Here is an 18,845-nt window from a genome sequence, read left to right as displayed (position 1 = left end):
GGCTCTGTGACCAGCTGCAGGTATGGGGGATCACAGTGATCTTGATCAACAGATAGAACAGCTCAGGAAGTGTGAGATCATCAAGGAGAGTGATGTCAAGATTTTGTGCGCCAAGGCACGTGAGATCCTAGGTCAGTGTCATTCATTTTTATTTAATTGTGGTTGTATCCCTGTTTTCCCTGACTTTGAAGTTGGAATTCACTTGCACACTGTTCTGCCCATGAAATATATTATAATTGTGTCAATAGACTTAGTTTCGCACAGGAAATAATTTAGTTATAGAGAACCTTTGATTTGAAATCCAGTACAATTTAATTTAATTTTTTAACTTTATTTATGATTATTGAGTAAATTGTCAACTATACCTACTTTCTTTACTAGGTACTTAGTTATTGACCTAAGGGGGGGGGGCATAATGACATTTATTCGTAATCCGTGAGCAAAATGGTCTTAAAATTTAGCTAGACCCTTCAAACTTGGTATATAAGCCTAGTCCTATAGGTATTACATCTAAATGGCAAAAAAATCTAAAAAATTTTATTTTAAGGTTAGGTTAGGTAAGAAAACCTCTGCGGAAATGGGGTTTTTAGGCTTTTTTTGGTCTATTTTGATGCGGACACTTAACTTAAATTGTTTTTTCTTAGGGTTTTAACTTAAATACACTGTATCTATTCATATGGACTTTATTTAAGATGATTCAGCAAGTCGGGGACCGACCCCAGGGGGCTAGGTGGGTGGCCCGCAGGGGTTAAGTGCCTTTTTCCCAATACATATGTTGTAATACATCTAATTATAGGTTTTTTAGGTCAAGGAACTCAAATTTAGAGCTAAAATAAGCATTAGACTAATCTGAAGCTAGCCCCAGCGGGCTAGGTTGGTGGCCCGCAGGGGTTAAGTGCATTTTTTCCAATATATATCATGTTATATATCAAAATATAGGTTTTTTAGGTTAATAAACTCAAATTCTAAGCGAAAATTAGCATTAGACTAACCTGAAGCTAACCCCCCCGGGCTAGGTTGGTTTTCTGCAGGTCTTAAGAGCATTTACCTAACCTAAACTAGAAACTTACTTATATTTTGACATGTTTTTTTTTATAAACTTTGTCTATTAATGAGGACTTTATTTAAGATAATCCAGCAAGTCGGGAACCGACCCCAGAGGGCTAGGTTGGTGGCCCGCGGGGGTTAAGTGCATTTTTTCCAATATATATCTTGTTATATATCTAAATATAGGTTTTTTAGGTCAAGAAACTTAAATTCTGAGCGAAAATTACCATTAGACTAACCTGAAGCTAACCCCCCCGGGCTAGGTTGGTTTTCTGCAGGGCTTAAGAGCATTTACCTAACCTAACCTAGAAACTTACTTATATTTTTACAGGTTTTTTTCTTGAATAAACTGTGTCTATTAATGAGGACTTTATTTAAAATGATCCAGCAAGTCGAGGACCGACTAATCTGAAGTTAGCCCCAGCGGGCTAGGTCGGTGGCCTGCAGGGGTTAAGTGCATTATTTTCCAAAATACATCTTGTGATATATCAAAATATAGGTTTTTAAGGTCAAGAACTCAAATTCAGAGCTAAAATAAGCATTAGAATAATCTGAAGCTCACCCCAGCAGGCTAGGTGGGTGGCCTGCAGGGGTTCAGTGCATTTTCCCAATATATATGTTGAGATACAACCAATTATAGGTTTTTTAGGTCAAAGAACTCAAATTCAGAGCTGAAATAAGCATTAAACTAATCTGAAGCTAACACCAGCGGGCTAGGTGGGTTGCCAACAGGGCTTAAGTACATTTTACCTAACCTAACCTAAAAACTTACATTTAATATTATTTTTTTAGGTTTTGTTTCTCAAATAAACTGTCCATTCATGTGGATCTTATTTCAGATGATCAAGCAAGTCGAAGACTGACCCCAGCGGGCTAGGTGGGTGGCCCGTAGGGGTTAAATGCATTTTTTAGAAAAAGTATGTGTTATCATACATCAAATTATAGGTTTTTTAGGTCAAGAAACTCAAATTTACAGCTAATAAAAGGATCAGACTAATCTGAAGCTAGCCCCAGCGGGCTAGGTGGATTGCCTGCAAGTCCTAAGTGCATTTTACCTAACCTAACCTGGAACCTTACTTTTTTTTTAGGGTTTTTTCTGGAATAAACTTTGTCTATTTATGAGAACATTATTTAAGATGATCAAGCAAGTTGGGGACCGACCCCAGTAGGCTAGGTGGGTGGCCCGCAGGGGTTAAGTGCATTTTTAAAAAGTATGTGCTGTCATACATAAAATTATAGGTTTTTTAGGTCCAGAAATTCAAATTGAGAGCTAATAATTGAATCAGACTAATCTGAAGCTAGCCCCTGCGGGCTAGGTGGGTTGCCTGCAAGGCTTAAATGCATTTTACCAAACCTAACCTAGAATCTTACTTTTTTGAAGTTTTTTTAATTGAATAAACTGTTCATGAGAACATTATTTAAGATGATCTAGCAAGTCGGGGACTGACCCAGGCGGGCTAGGTTTTACTTAGATACACAGTGTTCAGTCCTAAAGCCATCATTTAAAAGATTCTTCATACAGGAGGCTGACCCAAGGAGGTCCCCAACTTGCTGGAACATCTAAAAAAATTTCCTCATTCATAGACACAGTTCATTCAAGGAAAAAACCAAAAAAATAAGTAAGTTTCTAGGTTAGGTTAGGTAAAATGCACTTAAGCCCTGCAGAAGATCTACCTAGCCCGCGGGGGTTAGCTTCAGGTAACACTTATGCTTATTTTAGCTCTGAATTTGAGTTTCTTGACCTTAAAAACCTATATTTTGATATATAACAAGATATATATTGGAAAATAATGCATTTAACCCCTGCGGGCCACCGACCTAGCCCGCTGGGGCTAGCTTCAGATTAGTCTTATGCTAATTCTAGCTCTAAAGAGGACTATCCACGAACGAGAGCACATGATTCTAAGTACCTTCCAGCATTGATCCTAAGTATTTTCTTTCAGAATATAATAGGTCACCATATATTATTAATATATTGACGAGAAAATTTATGTTTCACCATGTTTTTTTAGGTATTTTAATTGATTTTGAAAACTTTTATGAAGCTAATTCTTTTAATAAAATGGATATTTGATGATACATATGCAAATACTCGTGTTAAATAGATTGTAAATTAATCCATATTAGCATTAATTTAAACATACATATGAGATATAGTAAATGTGCTTTTGCCTTTTTTATATTTTTATCATTTGACAACATGGACAATTAAAGACACCCCGAACGTTTGATAAAATTTTAACGAAAAATGGTGGACATTTTCTTACTTTTCTTCAACTTGAAGTGGTGAAACATAAATTTTCTTGTCAATATATTAATTATTGATATTGACCTATTATATTCTGAAAGAAAATACTCAGGATCAATGCTGGAAGGTACTTAGAATCACGTGCTCTTGTTCGTGGATAGTCCTCTTTGAGTTAACTGACCTAAAAAAACTTATAATTAGATGTATAACAACATATATATTGGGAAAAATGCACTTAACCCCTGCGGGCCACCAACCTAACCTGCTGGGGTCGGTTCCCGACTAGCTGGATTATCTTAAATAAAGTCCTCATTAATAGACAAAGTTTATTCAAGAAAAAACATGTAAAAATATAAGTAAGTTTATAGGTTAGGTTATGTAAATGCTCTTAAGCCCTGCAGAAAACCAACCTAGCCCGGGGGGGTTAGCTTCAGGTTAGTCTAATGTTAATTTTTGCTCAGAATTTGAGTTTCTTGACCTAAAAAACCTATATTTTGATATATAACAAGATATATATTGGAAAAAATGAACTTAACCCCTGCGGGCCACCAACCTAGCCCGCTGGGGCTAGCTTCAGATTAGTCTAATGCTTATTTTAGCTCTGAATTTGAGTTCCTTGACCTAAAAAACCTATAATTAGATGTATCACAACATATGTATTGGGAAAAAGGCACTAACCCCTGCGGGCCACCCACCTAGCCCCCTGGGGTCGGTCCCCGACTTGCTGAATCATCTTAAATAATGTCCATATCAATAGACACAGTGTATTTAAGTTAAAACCCTAAAAAAAACAATTTAGGGTAAGTTTCAACATCAAAATCGACCAAAAAAAGCCTAAAAACCCCATTTCCGCAGGGTTTTTCTTACCTAACCTAACCTTAAAATAAAAAATTTTGGATTTTTTGCCATTTAGATGTAATGCCTATAGGACTAGGCTTATATACCAAGTTTGAAGGGTCTAGCTAAATTTTAAGACCATTTTGCTCACGGATTACGAATAAATGTCATTACGCCCCCCCCCCCCCCCCTTTAAAAAGCTAAAACCTATATAAGGTATTCAAAAAAAAATTTTGTTTTAGTGTTTTTTTTTAAAGGCATAGGTGGGTAGGTACAATGTACATTGTACATACCTATAGTATTTACATTTTTAAAAGCGAAGCTTTTCTATAATTAGGGTCGGTCCGTCCGTCCGTACGTCCGTCCGTCCGTACGTCCGTCCGTCCGTCCGTCACGGATAGCTTTTTTCGTTGATTTAGACATGTTAGAATTGTCCTATCGATTTCAAATTTTGCATGGTGATTCCTTTAGTAGTTAGGTACGATTTAGAAAGCGTAGCAACTCTATAATAATTACTAAAATGTCCGTACGTCCATTTTAAACATGTTGATTTTTTTTACTTATTTAAATAGCTTTTTTCGTTAATCTAGGCATGTTAGAATTGTCCTATCGATTTCAAATTTTGCATGGTGATTCCTGTAGTAGTTAGGTACGATTTAGAAAGCGTAGCAACTCTCTAATCATTACCAGAATGTCCGTACGTTCATTTAAACATGTTGATTTTTTTTACATTTTTAACAACAAATTTGTATGTGACCTAATCATCCGATTGGTCTGATTTTTGGTATACTGATTCTTGGGACAACAAAGTACAATATTATAAGCGAAGCAACTCTATAATCAAGTCCTAAAAATGTAAGTATGTCCATAATCATTATCCTGTATCAAGCAGTTTTTCAACAAATTCGTTTACAATTTTGCTTTGACTCTTATACATTCGCATTCTGATTATTCAGTTCTGACATTATACAAGTGTTAATGTCCGTTTGTCCTACCGTTTCAGAGCTTCGCTTTTATGGATGTTGTCATCCTTGTTCACCAATAAAAAATGTCTTTGCTTTTATAAGAACCTTTAAAAATGGTCTCAAAAAGGGAGGAGTAGGTTGCGCTAAAAAATCCGTAAAGGTTGCGAGTTTTAAGTTAAAAACAGTAGTAGAACGATAAAAATTTATGTTAACTTTTTAAAAAGTTTTGTTAATAGTTCTTTTCAATAAGAAATACACATATTTATTGAATATTACAGTTCTACTACTATTTTTAAGCCTTAAAGCTCACACCTTTACTGATTTTTAGCGCAATCTACTCCTCCCTTTCTTGTTTGTGTCTGTGTGTTTTACTACACCATTTGAGCGAGTTTCCTTTAGTATATTTTCCTTATGAAAGCTAGCATTTTTAAAAAACATTTAATTAATATTATTTTAGTTGAGGAGAGTAATGTTCAAAGAGTTGAGTCCCCCGTAACCGTTTGTGGTGATATCCATGGACAGTTTTATGATCTTAGAGAACTTTTTAAGGTAAAGAATAGTTATTTCTCGCATCGTACTATAAACAGCTTTCTGTGCATATAAAATGTACAATTATAAGATAAAAACCAGTTTTTTAGCCCCGAGATGCCGAAGGCACGGGCTGAAAAAAAAACTGATTCGTAGAAAACTGGTTATAATACGATGCTAGACATATTTTTTTCGTATGGATGAGAACCGGTTTTAATCCACCGGTCAATAATCGGTTTTGAATGAATAGGAGAAAATGGATATTTAGATAGATAGTATACTATATTGTCACTCTCTGTATAAGAAAATAAGAAGACAATCATAACAATCTTTCAAATGCATTTATGGGATAGATTGACAAATAAACATACAGATAAAAAAAAGTTAGAAAAGTGGATATCAAATCAATGTTTATACAAAAGATATAGTAGATTCAGAACCTTAATTAGTAAATTAAACCATTAAGAACACAGTCACAGTGTGGTAACAATTCGGCCATATCATTGGGTGGGTAGAACGAGTACACAGTTTAGCACAAAAGGGAAATTATTTTTTTTTATTTAATTTTCAACCACATATAAGGGTAATATGCTGTAAATAGTTGAATTTGATAGCTAGCATTGGGGAAGTTATATTGTCCAAAAATATTTGTTTGCTATAAACCTATTCACGTAGGACGAATTATTGTGTTTGACAATCCATCTAGGGCAGTAATATGTAGACCATAACTAATATTTCTTTTAGGTTGGTGGTGATGTGCCAATGACAAACTATCTGTTCATGGGTGACTTTGTCGACAGAGGATTTTACAGTGTCGAAACTTTCCTTCTTCTCCTTGCTCTTAAGGTATTTATACATTGATTAACTCTGATATGTCTGTCAGTAACTTAAGACCTTTGGACTGATATGGTTCTCATTTACAGTGAAGCTTCTTATAAGTCCAAAGAAGGTTTGTAGCTGATTAGGCTATTTTCCCTATACCTTCGAATACAGGGCTCCTAAATGCTAGGGACGCCAGCCGCTAGTTTGACTAAAAATCAGGGAAATTAATTTGTATTTTTAAACTATTTACCTATTCACGAAACCTCTCCATGTCTATTTATAAGTTTTTATTTTCATAAATTTACAAACAGAAAAAAAATATTTTAAAGAAACAACTTTTTAGTCGCAATATTTGATGACTCATCAAATGATAATGTGCTCTTAACAATATTGCCTTTACACACACGCAAACACACACACACACACACACATGTGTATTAAGAGATATTGCAACAATCTATGCAATAACAACAATTTTCTGATTAAGTTTTAGTATTTTAACTTTTATAGCTTTTATATGGATTAATGGATCATGGAAAGAAAATGAAGTATTGGGTATCGTCGTATTTTCACAGTAGCCTTTCTCATTTTTCTAGCCCCTGTGGCGGGCTCTTACCCTGCAGGGCAATTCTTAACATTCACCTAAATTAACCTATCAAAAACTACTGTGAATGTACGACGAAACCCGCTACTTCGTTTTCTTTCCCTGTTCCGAATAAATTAATCTTCCTCCCATTAGCGTTCTGTAGTTATTGGGTATAGTTGGGTGTTGATTATTAACCCTCAACCCCATCCTTTAATTTTATAAACTCGTTTATAAGTACTAACTCGAAAGCTTCTAGAGTTATTGCAACAAATATTGCAATAACAAACAAGTTTTTTTAGTCAAGTTGGAAAACAAATTTAAAGCTTTTTCTTTTTCTGATACGTGACCTTTTTACACAAAGAAAAAGAAGTTTTTTTTGTGATGTGATTTTTTATTTGTATATTTGAATATTTAATAGTTACTTAGCTGATTATATTACCTATGCATTTTTTGCTTGTCAATAGTTTTAAATAATATGTACAGGAAATCTATGTAAACATAAGGGAAAATATACTAAATTACACTTATACCGAAATTTTTATTAATACGTCATCTCGTTCGGTAGCTCAAATACTTTAATTAAATCTTTATTAAAATCTAGCAGTGTCAACATTTTTTATCACTATTTTTAAGCCACACAAAGTATTTTTTCTCTCAAGACCCTATAATTTACAATTATTTTTAATGTGAATATTCTTTTCAATGGGTTGTCCGCTTTTGTTTAGGTCCGTTACCCCGACAGAATCACCCTGATCAGAGGGAACCATGAGTCCAGACAGATCACACAGGTATCATAGAATTGTCCTATTTTATTTAAACATTTTCCAAAGATCTTTATAACCTAGCGTCAAAATCAATCATGTTAAAGCTATTTTATATAAAAATGAAACATTAATGTAGATAAAGTAACAAGTCTACTCTATAACTAATTTCTTTACGTCAAAGTATAAACTACAGATAGAAATAAATGTGTTATTGGCAATGTAAATTGTAATTTTATTTTCTGTGGGAACCTGCTTAAAATCTGCTTTACTTAAATGTATAAAAAAAACTGTTACAGAAGGCGAAACAAATCAATAATATGCCATAAAAATAAAATTACTATAATATCAACCTTTTTTTTGTACAGGTATATGGATTTTATGACGAGTGCTTGAGAAAGTATGGAAGTATCACAGTTTGGAGGTATTCTAATCTTTTTAAAAAATCTTTGTCTTGTCTGTAGTGATATCATAAAATACATATCTTGGCTGATTTCATAGGTTTTTCATTTAAGTAGGTATCAGTTTTTTTATGAAGAAATAATGTATGTGTCGAAGTGGTAGGGTGGTGTCTAACTGTCTATACATTTCCTTAATCGTTTTCTTATTGTTTTTCAGATAAGCAATTTTTGTTTAAAAGCATAAGTTTCTTTGTAAGCTTATCTTGTTCCTAAACTCTTCGTTATTTTCTTTTATTGTTTTTAGTGCTAATATTTAATATTTTAGGTATTGCACAGAAATCTTTGATTATCTGAGTTTATCAGCTATCATCGATGGAAAGGTAACATATTATTTTACCTTTATTTATCCATATTATCTACCAATAAACTATCTATCTGTCCTATGATCAGCATATTGTTAGTCTTTATATATAATCTATCTTTAATTCTGTTTTCTTTGTCATCTATTAATCTATCTCGCTACTTATCTATCTATATACCACACTATTAATCTACCTAGCTATCTATCTATTTAGATATTCTGTGTCCATGGTGGATTATCTCCCACTATTTTATCTACCTTCCTAAAATGTTTTGTCTATAAAAATAATTAAAATTTGCCTTAATTTACTCTAAAAATTTAAATTAATCTACCTAGCTATCTATCTAACTAGATATTCGGTGTCCATGGTGGATTATCTCCCAGTATTATATCTATCTACCTAACTTTCTGTCTGTGTATCTATCAAACTATTAATCTACCTAGCTATCTATCTAACTAGATATTCTGTGTCCATGGTGGATTATCTCCCGGAATTATATCTATCTACCTAACTATCTATCTATCATTTTTACTTTCTATCTATCTACCTACCTAACTAACTATCTATCTATCTAGATATTCTGTGTCCATGGTGGATTATCTCCCAGTATTCAGACTTTGGATCAGATCAGAACCATTGACAGGAAACAGGAGGTCAGTACATCCTATTTAAAGAGTACTTCACTTTACAAAATTATATCAATTTTTGTAAAATCTTAAAGATCACGATGAGTAGATAGTTGTGAAGCTACCTTACAAGGGCTTTAAGACAGTCGGATGAATTATCTGATTATTGGGGTGAGACATTATCAGGAAATGTTTATCCCTGACACTGTCCGTCAGCACGTAACTCTGAGGGAAATGTGATTTCTCGGCTGCTATATAAGATACATCTGATTTTAATTTGTTTATCCCTCTACAAACAAGCATTCTCTTACTGTATTAAAATCTGTACTTAAATGCCAAGATAAATCTTAAAGATTATAGCAGGCTATTTGATACCTAGTTCAAAGAGAAAAAAATTTACTTACATACCTAATAGTTATTTCTCGCATCGCATTATAAACGGCTTTCCGCGGATATAAAATGTACAATTATAAGATTAAAACCAGTTTTTTTTTTAGCCCCGAGGTGCCGAAAATACGATGCTAGACATAATTTTTTCGTATGGATGAGAACCGGTTCCTACCCACCGGATTCGAATGAATACGAGATTAAAGCTTCTAGTATTCATACCTAACAGATTTTAAAAATAATAAATCTATGTTTATTGTTTAGGTACCCCATGATGGACCAATGTGCGACCTGCTGTGGTCCGACCCCGAGGACACCCAGGGTTGGGGTGTGAGCCCCCGCGGGGCTGGCTACCTGTTCGGCAGTGACGTGGTGTCACAGTTCAACACAGCTAATGATATTGAGATGATCTGCAGGGCTCACCAGGTTAGCAGGCTATTTACTTGTCAGGGTTAGATTAGAAATGCTAGATTAATCTTTCTAGTATGGCCTCAAAACCGCTATATTTCCCCTTGATAAGAACCAGCTCAGGGTCATACTGAAAAATCATGTATCGTAACGCAATTTTTACGAATGATAAAATAAAAACCATCAAGAGTAATACCTACCAGATTTGTTGGCCTGGTCCTATTATAACTATTATCTAATTCTTAGGCTTTAATTTTGTCTATGGTAATATAATTAAGATTAGTTGCAGCTTTATCTCTCTTTCTAGAGTTTTTAGGGAAACTGTTCTGGGGCCTTCTGCCCGTCGGAAACTACAAAACTAGAATATTAATCTTATATTTTCAATTATTCGCGGAAAACTGTCTATAATGAGATGCTTTAATTAGTTTATCAAGTATCGTAATCTGTGTTCTTAAAAAGTGTATTTTTTGTTTAGTTGGTAATGGAGGGTTACAAGTGGCACTTTAGTGAGACAGTCCTAACCGTCTGGTCCGCACCTAACTATTGCTACAGGTAACTTATTTAGAGATGCTACGCTGCCATATATGTATTTATTTCCCATCTTTTGGAAACTTTTTTTAACAAGTTTATTTAATCCGATTTAAAAGTAACATGATTTTTGTCTGTCTGTAGTTGAAGATTTCGTTAGCTGATATGGTTCTCCTTTACAGTGAAGGTTGATGATACCTAACAATAAATAAACTTTACCAAATACCATTTAGTAAACTAACGACTTTCCTCTATAGGCCTCTAATGTCACTTGAGCTGAAAATAACTATGTGGACCTATTTCAAGCTTCACTATAATAGAGAACTATATCGGTCAGCATTTAGCGAGATTCTTCGCAACAATAAGATAAGCACACACATAGACATTCTGCTACTCCTAAATAAGGATTAATATTAACGAGTTATTGTTTTGTAATTCTTATAACTTATTTCAGGGGTGTATATTCTGCACAAGATTAATTTTTTTTCCTCTGCTACAATTTTTTTATTTTTCTTCCCCCCCCTAGTTTTTTCTCACCAAGTAGGGGGAAAATGGAAAAATATTTATTTATTTTATCCCTCCTACCACACATTTTTAAAAGTTTTTTTCACCAAGGAGGGGGGGGGGGGGATGGAAAAAATGTTTTCAGTTTTCTTAATTTTTACATTTTTTTTCCCTCCAACCACTTATTTTTTATCCCCCCCCCTCCCCCTGAGCAGGGGATCCCATGTAGAATATACACCCCTGACTTATTTTGAATTTAAAGGTGTGGAAACGTGGCAGCTATCCTTGAATTGGACGAGAACCTTCAAAGAGATTTCACAATTTTTGAGGTAGTTAACAATTTACATTATTAGTTTTTTTTTGTTTGTTTTTGATTTTTGTTTGTTTGTCGTCTACCAAGGATGACGACTTACAAAAAAGGGAAGCTTACACATAGATAAATGAAGAATGATGTACAGCTATTTGAGTAACTTGACGAAAAAAAGATTTTTCATATGTAAGACCCTTTTCTGGAAGTCCTAAGGTTGCATGGTTATTAGTTGTCTCTGTTTACGGGCCAAGACATTCTCCATACTCTCACTAGTACTCCTTGCCGAACATAGCAGCAGTAGTTATCATTTTTAACGTCTCTAGTATGGAACGATATTGTCCAGACTTGAATCCGATACCTCCACGACAGCAAGCAGGCACGCGCGCGGGTTTAAGATAATTTCATTTACTTTAATTTTAGGCTGCGCCACAAGAGAGCCGAGGAGTTCCCGCGAAGAAGCCTCAGCCAGACTACTTCCTATAAACCTGAACATTAACACGTCCTGTACTCGACTGTACAACAGACCCAACTCTGCAGTACCCAGCTGTACAACACACCCAACTATGGAGTACATAAGTGTACAACACACCCAACTTGGAAGTACTCGATTCAATACATTATACTACGTTAGAATAAACCCATACAATAACTACAGTAGGTACATATATAAAAAAGTTCATCCCGTTTAAATTTCAGTTTTTTTTCGAATCCATATTAAATATATCTCAAATGAAATTATAAGTTTATAAAAGCATGTTTGATTCTTCAATTAAATGTAAATTAGAGTGTTTTAAGAAACAGGGTTTAAATGAATTAATATTGTACTTATAGGTTAAGTTAAAATCTACCTTAGGTAGATAGTCATCCAGTTCATTTGTTTAAAATTGAAAAATTAAAATGTTGCGTTATCATATCCAATTAAATTCTTTGATATTATATTGGGGGTTTTGTTTTTTCTTATACTTTACTTTTCTGACAAAAAAAAATCCAACAAAAATATTGAACTTGACCATAGTAAGCCATGTATTATATAATCTCATCTGTAAAAATATTCATTTTTAATTCATTTTTAGGCATTACTTAGTAAAATTAGAATTTTACCTGGTCGTTATTGATCATGTAATGTTTGACTTTATTCTTTCAAATTAAGATGTTGGGACGTTTTTAATGAATAATGAAAATAGATAAAATGAAACGATTAATATTCATTTATTGTATTGTCGCAATATTATTCATGCTGGAACGGGTTTTGCAAATATTTTGTCAATGTTTGATCACATGGCGAAACTTTAAATTTTTTTCCCCTTCGGGGACGAAGAAGGTAGTAGTTACAATTTTTGCCATTATATTGACAGAATAATTTGGAAACCTATTCCCATACGTACAATAAATGACGAAAATACGATAATAGATATTTCTCGCATCGTACCATAAACAGCTTTCCGCGGATATAAAAATGTATCATTAGCCTCGAGATGCCGTAGGCACGGGCTCTAAAAAAACTGGTTTTAATCTTTTGATTGTACATTTTTATACTGGATATAATAAATGCTATACATAATTTTTCAGTATGGCTGAGAACCGGTTCTTTTACACCTGATATTAATCGGTTTCAAAGTCATAATGGAAAAATCTTTAACACGTCCAAACATTACTTGAACTTCTAATTTTACTAAATAATGCACATTTTTATAGTCAAATAGAATTACTGTAAATTGACACTATAAAAATGGTTGATACAAATAAACACAAAAAATACCAATACATGTAATAATAAATAAATCTGTAATTATCCATTTTTAACATTTTTTAAGTATAAAATAAATGCATTTTTAAATTGTATCATCATTTTTTCTTTATTAATTTCTAGTTATTGTTGTAAACTGTTTTTTGATATATTATAGAATAGAAATATAATTATAAAATCTTTGAAAAAGGGGGAGGTAGGTTGTGCTAAAATTCCGTAAATGTGTGAGTTTTAAGGCTTAAAAACAGTAGTAGAACTAAATATGTGTATTCCTAATTGAAAAGAACTATAGACAAAAATATTAGTGAAAAATATTTAGTGAATATTATCGTTCTATTACTGTTTTTAAGCCTTAAAACTCACACATTTACGGAATTTTAGCACAACATACCCCCCTCTTTGTTAAAAAATCCTCTAAAATAAAGCGACGCGTATTTAGTGTGGAAATCTGATTACTATGAAGGTGGAACACTATGAAGAGAAAAATTCATTTTGCCTTGAACTTTTCTGTCAGTCAAAAATAAGTTTCCTTGGTTTTATTCTTTCTAAAAGAAGTTTTTTTTTGGCTGCCAAATATTAACAAGGGTGACTTTTCAACAGGTCAGGGATAGGATTATGATGGATAATTTACCCCCCCCCCCCCCTAAAAAATAACCTGGAGGCAGAAATTCGTGAAAACTATTTCAGGGGTAGGTTAATTTACCAAGGGGGGGGGGGGAGTTTTGACACATTTGCGTAAACCTGGCACCTAGGCTTTATCTTTGGACTGAGAGGATAGGTTATTAATGATAAAATCATTCTTATATGATGAATTTCACGAAGTTTTAAGATTTTTTGGATAGGCCTCCAGGTTCCGGAGCTCCAGGCCTCCAGGTGGTCACTGTACAGGTAAAACAGAAATGTGACAAAACTCCCCCCCCCCCCCCTTGTCCACAACTTCCCTAGGAGGCAAATAAAAAAGAATGAAATTGATTAAAAAAATCGCCCGATTTACAGTTCGCAATAATAAAAGTTACCTTTCAATAAAAAATTCAGTAAGTAAAAATACACTTTCTTTGTCTACTTTTGTATTCTTGAATTTGTTGAAAAATTTCAAATAAACACTTTTCATTTTTAATTACAGCGACTTTAATATTTCAGATTAGAAAGAACAATGAAATAATAAAAATGGGGAGAATAAACAAAGATGTAAGCTTTTTTTTTAAAAAAAGGGTAACAACATCCATAAAAGCGAAGCTCTGAAACGGTAGGAAAAACGAACATTAACTCTTGTAGAGTGTCAGAACCGAATAACCAGAATATAAATGCATAAAATTTGAAACAAAATTGTAATTAAATTTGTTGAAAAACTGCGTAAATACAGGATACTGTTTACGGACATACTTTATAACTTTATTATAGAGATGCTTTCCTTATAACAGTTTACTTTGTTGTCCCAGGAATCAGTATTCCAAAAATCAGATCAATCGGATAATCATATGACCTAAAAATTTGTTATCAAAAGTTAAAAATCAACATGCTTTAAATGGACATACGGACATTCTAGTAACGATTTTAGAGTTTCTACGCTTTCTAAATCCTACCTAACTACTACAGGAATCACCATGCCAAAGAGGACTATCCACGAACAAGAGCAAGTGATTCTAAGCATCTTCTAGCATTGACCCATAGTATTTTTTTAGTAAATATACTAGGTTTATGTTTAATATTTGCTTTATCGACTAATAAGTCTGGTTTCACCATGGTTTTATATGAAAAAAACTTTGAAATGTAAAGCAATTTTTGAAGCAATATCATCAAATGCTTTGTTGAGTTCAAAGGACAAAATAAAATAACACTGCAGAAAAGCATCAAATGTTGTAAATTGCAAGATTACATTAATTAAACTGTTTACAAGTTACCAACCCTTTTTTAATCACAATAATATACTTTGGTGTCAAAGCTTTTAAACAACAGTTTGAATTCATCAAAACATTCGATAATATTGCACCAAACAATGCTTAACATTTCAAAGTTATTTTCATATAAAACCATGGTGAAACCTAACTCTTTAGTCGATAAAGCAAATATTAAACATAAACCTAGTATATTTACTAAAAAAATACTATGGGTCAATGCTGGAAGATGCTTAGAATCACTTGCTCTTATTCGTGGATAGTCCTCTTTGGAATCGATAGAACAATTCTAACCTGTTTTATTTATTGATGTACGGACGGACATACCGACCCTAATTGTAGAAAATCTTCGCTTTTTGAAAGGATGACAACATCAGACGGAAGGTTAGACGAACTCTTGTAGAATCATATGATAATTTCGTTGTACATTAAATCATTTTTAAAATTGACGTACGGACTTTCTGGTAACGATGATAGAGTTGCTACGCTTTCTAAATTGTACCTATTAGTTACAGAAATCACCATTCAAAGTTTGATATCAATAAGATAATTCTAACATGCCTAAATTAACGATAAAAGCAATACGTTTCTGAAGGACAAATCCCTAATAGAAAAAATCTTCTTTTAAACATCCCGAGTAGTAATGCTACACTAGAATTAAAGATTAATGCCAGAACGTTAAATTTCTATAAGCATAGCGATTTCATGAATTAGTCCTATCCAGGGTTGTCGAATTGGGCACTTTTTTTTATATTGGGCGGCCCAATTGCCCAAAAGGGTTTTAGGCGGGTTTTGGGCGCCCAAAAGTGGTTTTGGGCACCCTTTTTGGGCAAATGTCGTAAAAAGCATTTAAAAAGGATATAAAATAGCCTAAAACCATACCTAGACTTATTATCAGAAATAAAGTAGCCTAAAACCATCTCAGGACCTATAAAGGCTCCACTGGAAAGGAGAACCATATCGGTTCAGCAATTAGCGAAATCCTTCTCTAGATACAAAGAAAGCTTACTAATTTATATAGTTAACTAGCGGCTACGGCCCTAGAGGCCTCTAGGGGCACTTGAGGGGAGAGTCAAAGGGGGGAGGCGGATGTGCCACTTTTTGAAACCAAAACCAAAAGTCAACAAAGGAACTCCTCTAAAAAAAGAGTTGCAGGTCTGAGATTTTGCATGGTAGTTGCTTTATAGGGGTACAATATGGAACTGTGAAGAAACGGCGGCGCAACCGCCGAAAACCGGCGTTTCCCGCCGAATTTTTTTTGCCTTTTCTCGGCGGTTTTCGGCGGTTGCGCCGCCGTTTCTTTACAGTTCCATATTGTACCCCTTTTAAGCAACTGCCATGCAAAATCTCAGACCTGTAACTCTTTTTTTAGTTGAGTTCCTTTGACTTTTAGTTTTGGTTTCAAAAAGTGGCACATCCGCCTCCCTCCTTTGATAATCCAACTTTATTATTATATTAGATTTAAAAAGAAAAAGTAAAAAAAAATTGGGGGGGGGGGAGGAATAATTTTTTTTTTTTTGGGGGGGGGTGGGTTTCCTCCCCCCCATTTTTATTTTTAGTTTAAAAAAAACTTTTTAAAGTTTTTGGGGGAGTGTAATTTTTTTCTAGGGGCGATTTCTCTTAGGAGGGTGGTGGTACCCTCCCCCAAAATAGTTATAAACCTTCCCAAAACCTATGAGAAGCTACCCTGTTAAGGAGAACCCGATCGGTTCAGCGGTTAGCGAGATCCTTCGGTACAAACACACAGACACACAAACAAAAAGACACACATCCTGTTACTGTAGTATAAGGATATCACCCAAAAAATAGGCCCGCCCCCCCTCTTTTTTAACCCCCTCCCCTTTTTCTCTCCCCCTAAAAGGGGGGTGCCTAAAACTGCCCAAAAGTACCTTATATTGGGCGGCCCAAAACCGCCCGCCCAAAACTGCCCGCCCAAAAGCGCCCGCCCAAAATGACAACCCTGGTCCTATCCGTCCGTCCGTCCGTACATCAGTCTACGAATGCTAATAGTATTTTATCTACGCAGCAAGTAGTTACAGTATCTGCGATGTATAAACGTGATTATTTCGCTCTTAATCCTTGCAAGTGGCGTATTTTCTCAATACTTTTAAGTGTAGGACAATGGACGATAAATCGAATCTCGTCTCACCCCCTCCCCCTCTAAATTGAAAATAAAATACAAGAAAAAAACTTTGGATGTTACCCACCATTTTACTTGTAGTTAATCTGAATCCGCAATTTGAATTGCGGATTCGAAATTTTGGGTTCAAAAATTGGGTGGCTTCTGATTCGGATTGCCAATCCTAAACATTGGACAGCAAAGTTTCTGGTAAGGAATTTTTATTCTTTTCCTCTGAATCTAACATAATTATTCTTGTTAATTTAGGAGGACCCTGAAGGTTATAGAGATTTCCGTGACAGAAATAATGAAGCCGTCAAGAATTCAAGAGCAAAGAAAAAGGATAATATTGCTCAATTGCAGGTTCTAGTCTAGTTGTTAGGACAGGGAGAGTCATTGGACGTCCAAGCTTTTTTTTAAATGAGGTTTGGGTGGATGTAAAAATCAATCTTAATAGGCGGTAATTCACGGGTTTTTTTTTGGGGGGGGGGGGTTAAACACTCCTTTAGAGTCCCACCCCCCCTTCCCTGATTATTCCAAAAAGAATATTCTATAGTATATAGGAATAGGGGGGGGGGGGGGGGGTAAGTCAATTGATGCGCATCAAATATCAGAGTAAAGGAGAAATAATTTTAGTTAGTATTATAGATAGACGATTTTTCTATTTGGTACCTAATTGATTTGCTTGTATTTAGAGTGAAAATGATGATTTAAAGTCCCAGAATAGCAAATTGGAAAATGAAATTAATACAATGGAGGCACAAATAGAAATGCTTAAAGGTAATTTATTTTTAAATAGGAGTATGCACGAATGAGAGCAAGTGATTCTAAGCACCTTGCAGTGATTCTAAATGTTTGTTTGGTGAATATACTAGGCCGGTTTCCCCCTCGGGGTAAATAACTAGGGGGGAAAAATATAAATTTTTTGCAGCAGGGGAAAATAAATCTTTTGCAGAATGATCTCTCCTGAAAGTATACTTTAATAGAGCAAAGTCAGCTTATACCAATAACGAAATTAATTCGGGAAAAAAATCACGAAACCTATACGTGTTTTTCAGCTGTCGTAAGGGGGCAACACATCGTAAAATTGACGACCTCTCCATTTGCCCCCCAAATATTATTTTAGATTTATTTCGCTTGTTGGTTATACCTTATTCCTGGAGCAAAGTACATTTCAAGGACAATATTATAGAGTATCTATGCTTCTAATGATTATTATTTTTTTTAGCTATTGTGCGAGGCAGCCAGAATAATTGATTCCAGATTTACATTATGAAAGAGAAAGTGATTTAAATATTAGTTTCCCTTGATGTGGATTCTTAAACAAATTAGGATCGCTGTATCGGCTATGGTGGAAGTCAGATCACCAAAATTGTTTTTGTAAAAAATCCTCTAAAATCATATAAAAAATCTTTTAAAAAATTAAATAAAATCTTAGGTTAACAACAATTCCTTGATTTTAGAACACTTCTTTATAGATACATTTGTACTAAAGAAATTGTGATCTGGCTACCAATGACGAATTAGCGATGCTTGATTTTTTAAGAACCCACCTCTGTAAAGTGCAATTCAACTTGAATTTCATGAATTTCACACATGTCAATGAAACTGTGCTTCCAGTTTTAAAGATATATTTCATGAGTAATAGTTTTCTATGATGTTTTGAGTTCAGAGTTACAAATCATGGGTGTATATTCTGCCCATAGTTCATTTTAATTTCTTTCCCCTTTCCCAAATATTTTTTATCCCCCCCCCCTTTCCTGT

The 18,845-nt window shown here is 34.2% G+C and overlaps 1 protein-coding gene and 1 long non-coding RNA gene across 6 annotated transcripts; both read left to right on the top strand.

The window, feature by feature from the left end:
- The first annotated feature begins 22 nt into the window (after positions 1-22).
- Positions 23-11,803, top strand: Pp4-19C (protein phosphatase 19C). Its single transcript, XM_080147069.1, has 11 exons — positions 23-131; positions 5,555-5,646; positions 6,370-6,471; positions 7,759-7,821; positions 8,163-8,218; positions 8,521-8,575; positions 9,133-9,210; positions 9,835-9,996; positions 10,454-10,530; positions 11,273-11,339; positions 11,741-11,803. Exons 1-11 carry the CDS (start codon positions 23-25, stop codon positions 11,801-11,803), a joined length of 924 nt encoding a protein of 307 aa, XP_080003195.1.
- On the top strand, positions 11,800-18,829 carry LOC145306658 (uncharacterized). 5 transcript variants are annotated; one of them, XR_013875106.1, is made up of 6 exons: positions 11,800-12,393; positions 13,016-14,255; positions 17,349-17,444; positions 17,777-17,861; positions 18,310-18,392; positions 18,645-18,829. It is a non-coding gene; the product is annotated as an uncharacterized LOC145306658 (long non-coding RNA). The 5 variants fall into 5 exon arrangements; XR_013875105.1 differs by having other exon boundaries at positions 18,310-18,432; XR_013875104.1 differs by having other exon boundaries at positions 18,310-18,432; positions 18,628-18,829.
- The last annotated feature ends 16 nt before the right edge of the window (positions 18,830-18,845 follow it).

The sequence above is a fragment of the Acartia tonsa genome, chromosome 14, assembly GCF_053477335.1.
Source record: "Acartia tonsa isolate MP-2025a chromosome 14, ASM5347733v1, whole genome shotgun sequence".
NCBI classification, from domain to species: domain Eukaryota; kingdom Metazoa; phylum Arthropoda; class Copepoda; order Calanoida; family Acartiidae; genus Acartia; species Acartia tonsa.
Note: the sequence above shows the minus strand (reverse complement) of the source record. Positions and strands in the feature narration are given on the sequence as shown.

Bases quoted from the DNA above. Each gene is read 5' to 3' on its own strand.
- Pp4-19C (XM_080147069.1), top strand. From the start codon at position 23: ATGGGGGATCACAGTGATCTTGATCAACAGATAGAACAGCTCAGGAAG. The intron at 5,647-6,369 runs GTAAAGAATAGT...TATTTCTTTTAG, and splicing joins ATCTTAGAGAACTTTTTAAG to GTTGGTGGTGATGTGCCAAT. The intron at 6,472-7,758 runs GTATTTATACAT...GCTTTTGTTTAG, and splicing joins TTCTTCTCCTTGCTCTTAAG to GTCCGTTACCCCGACAGAAT.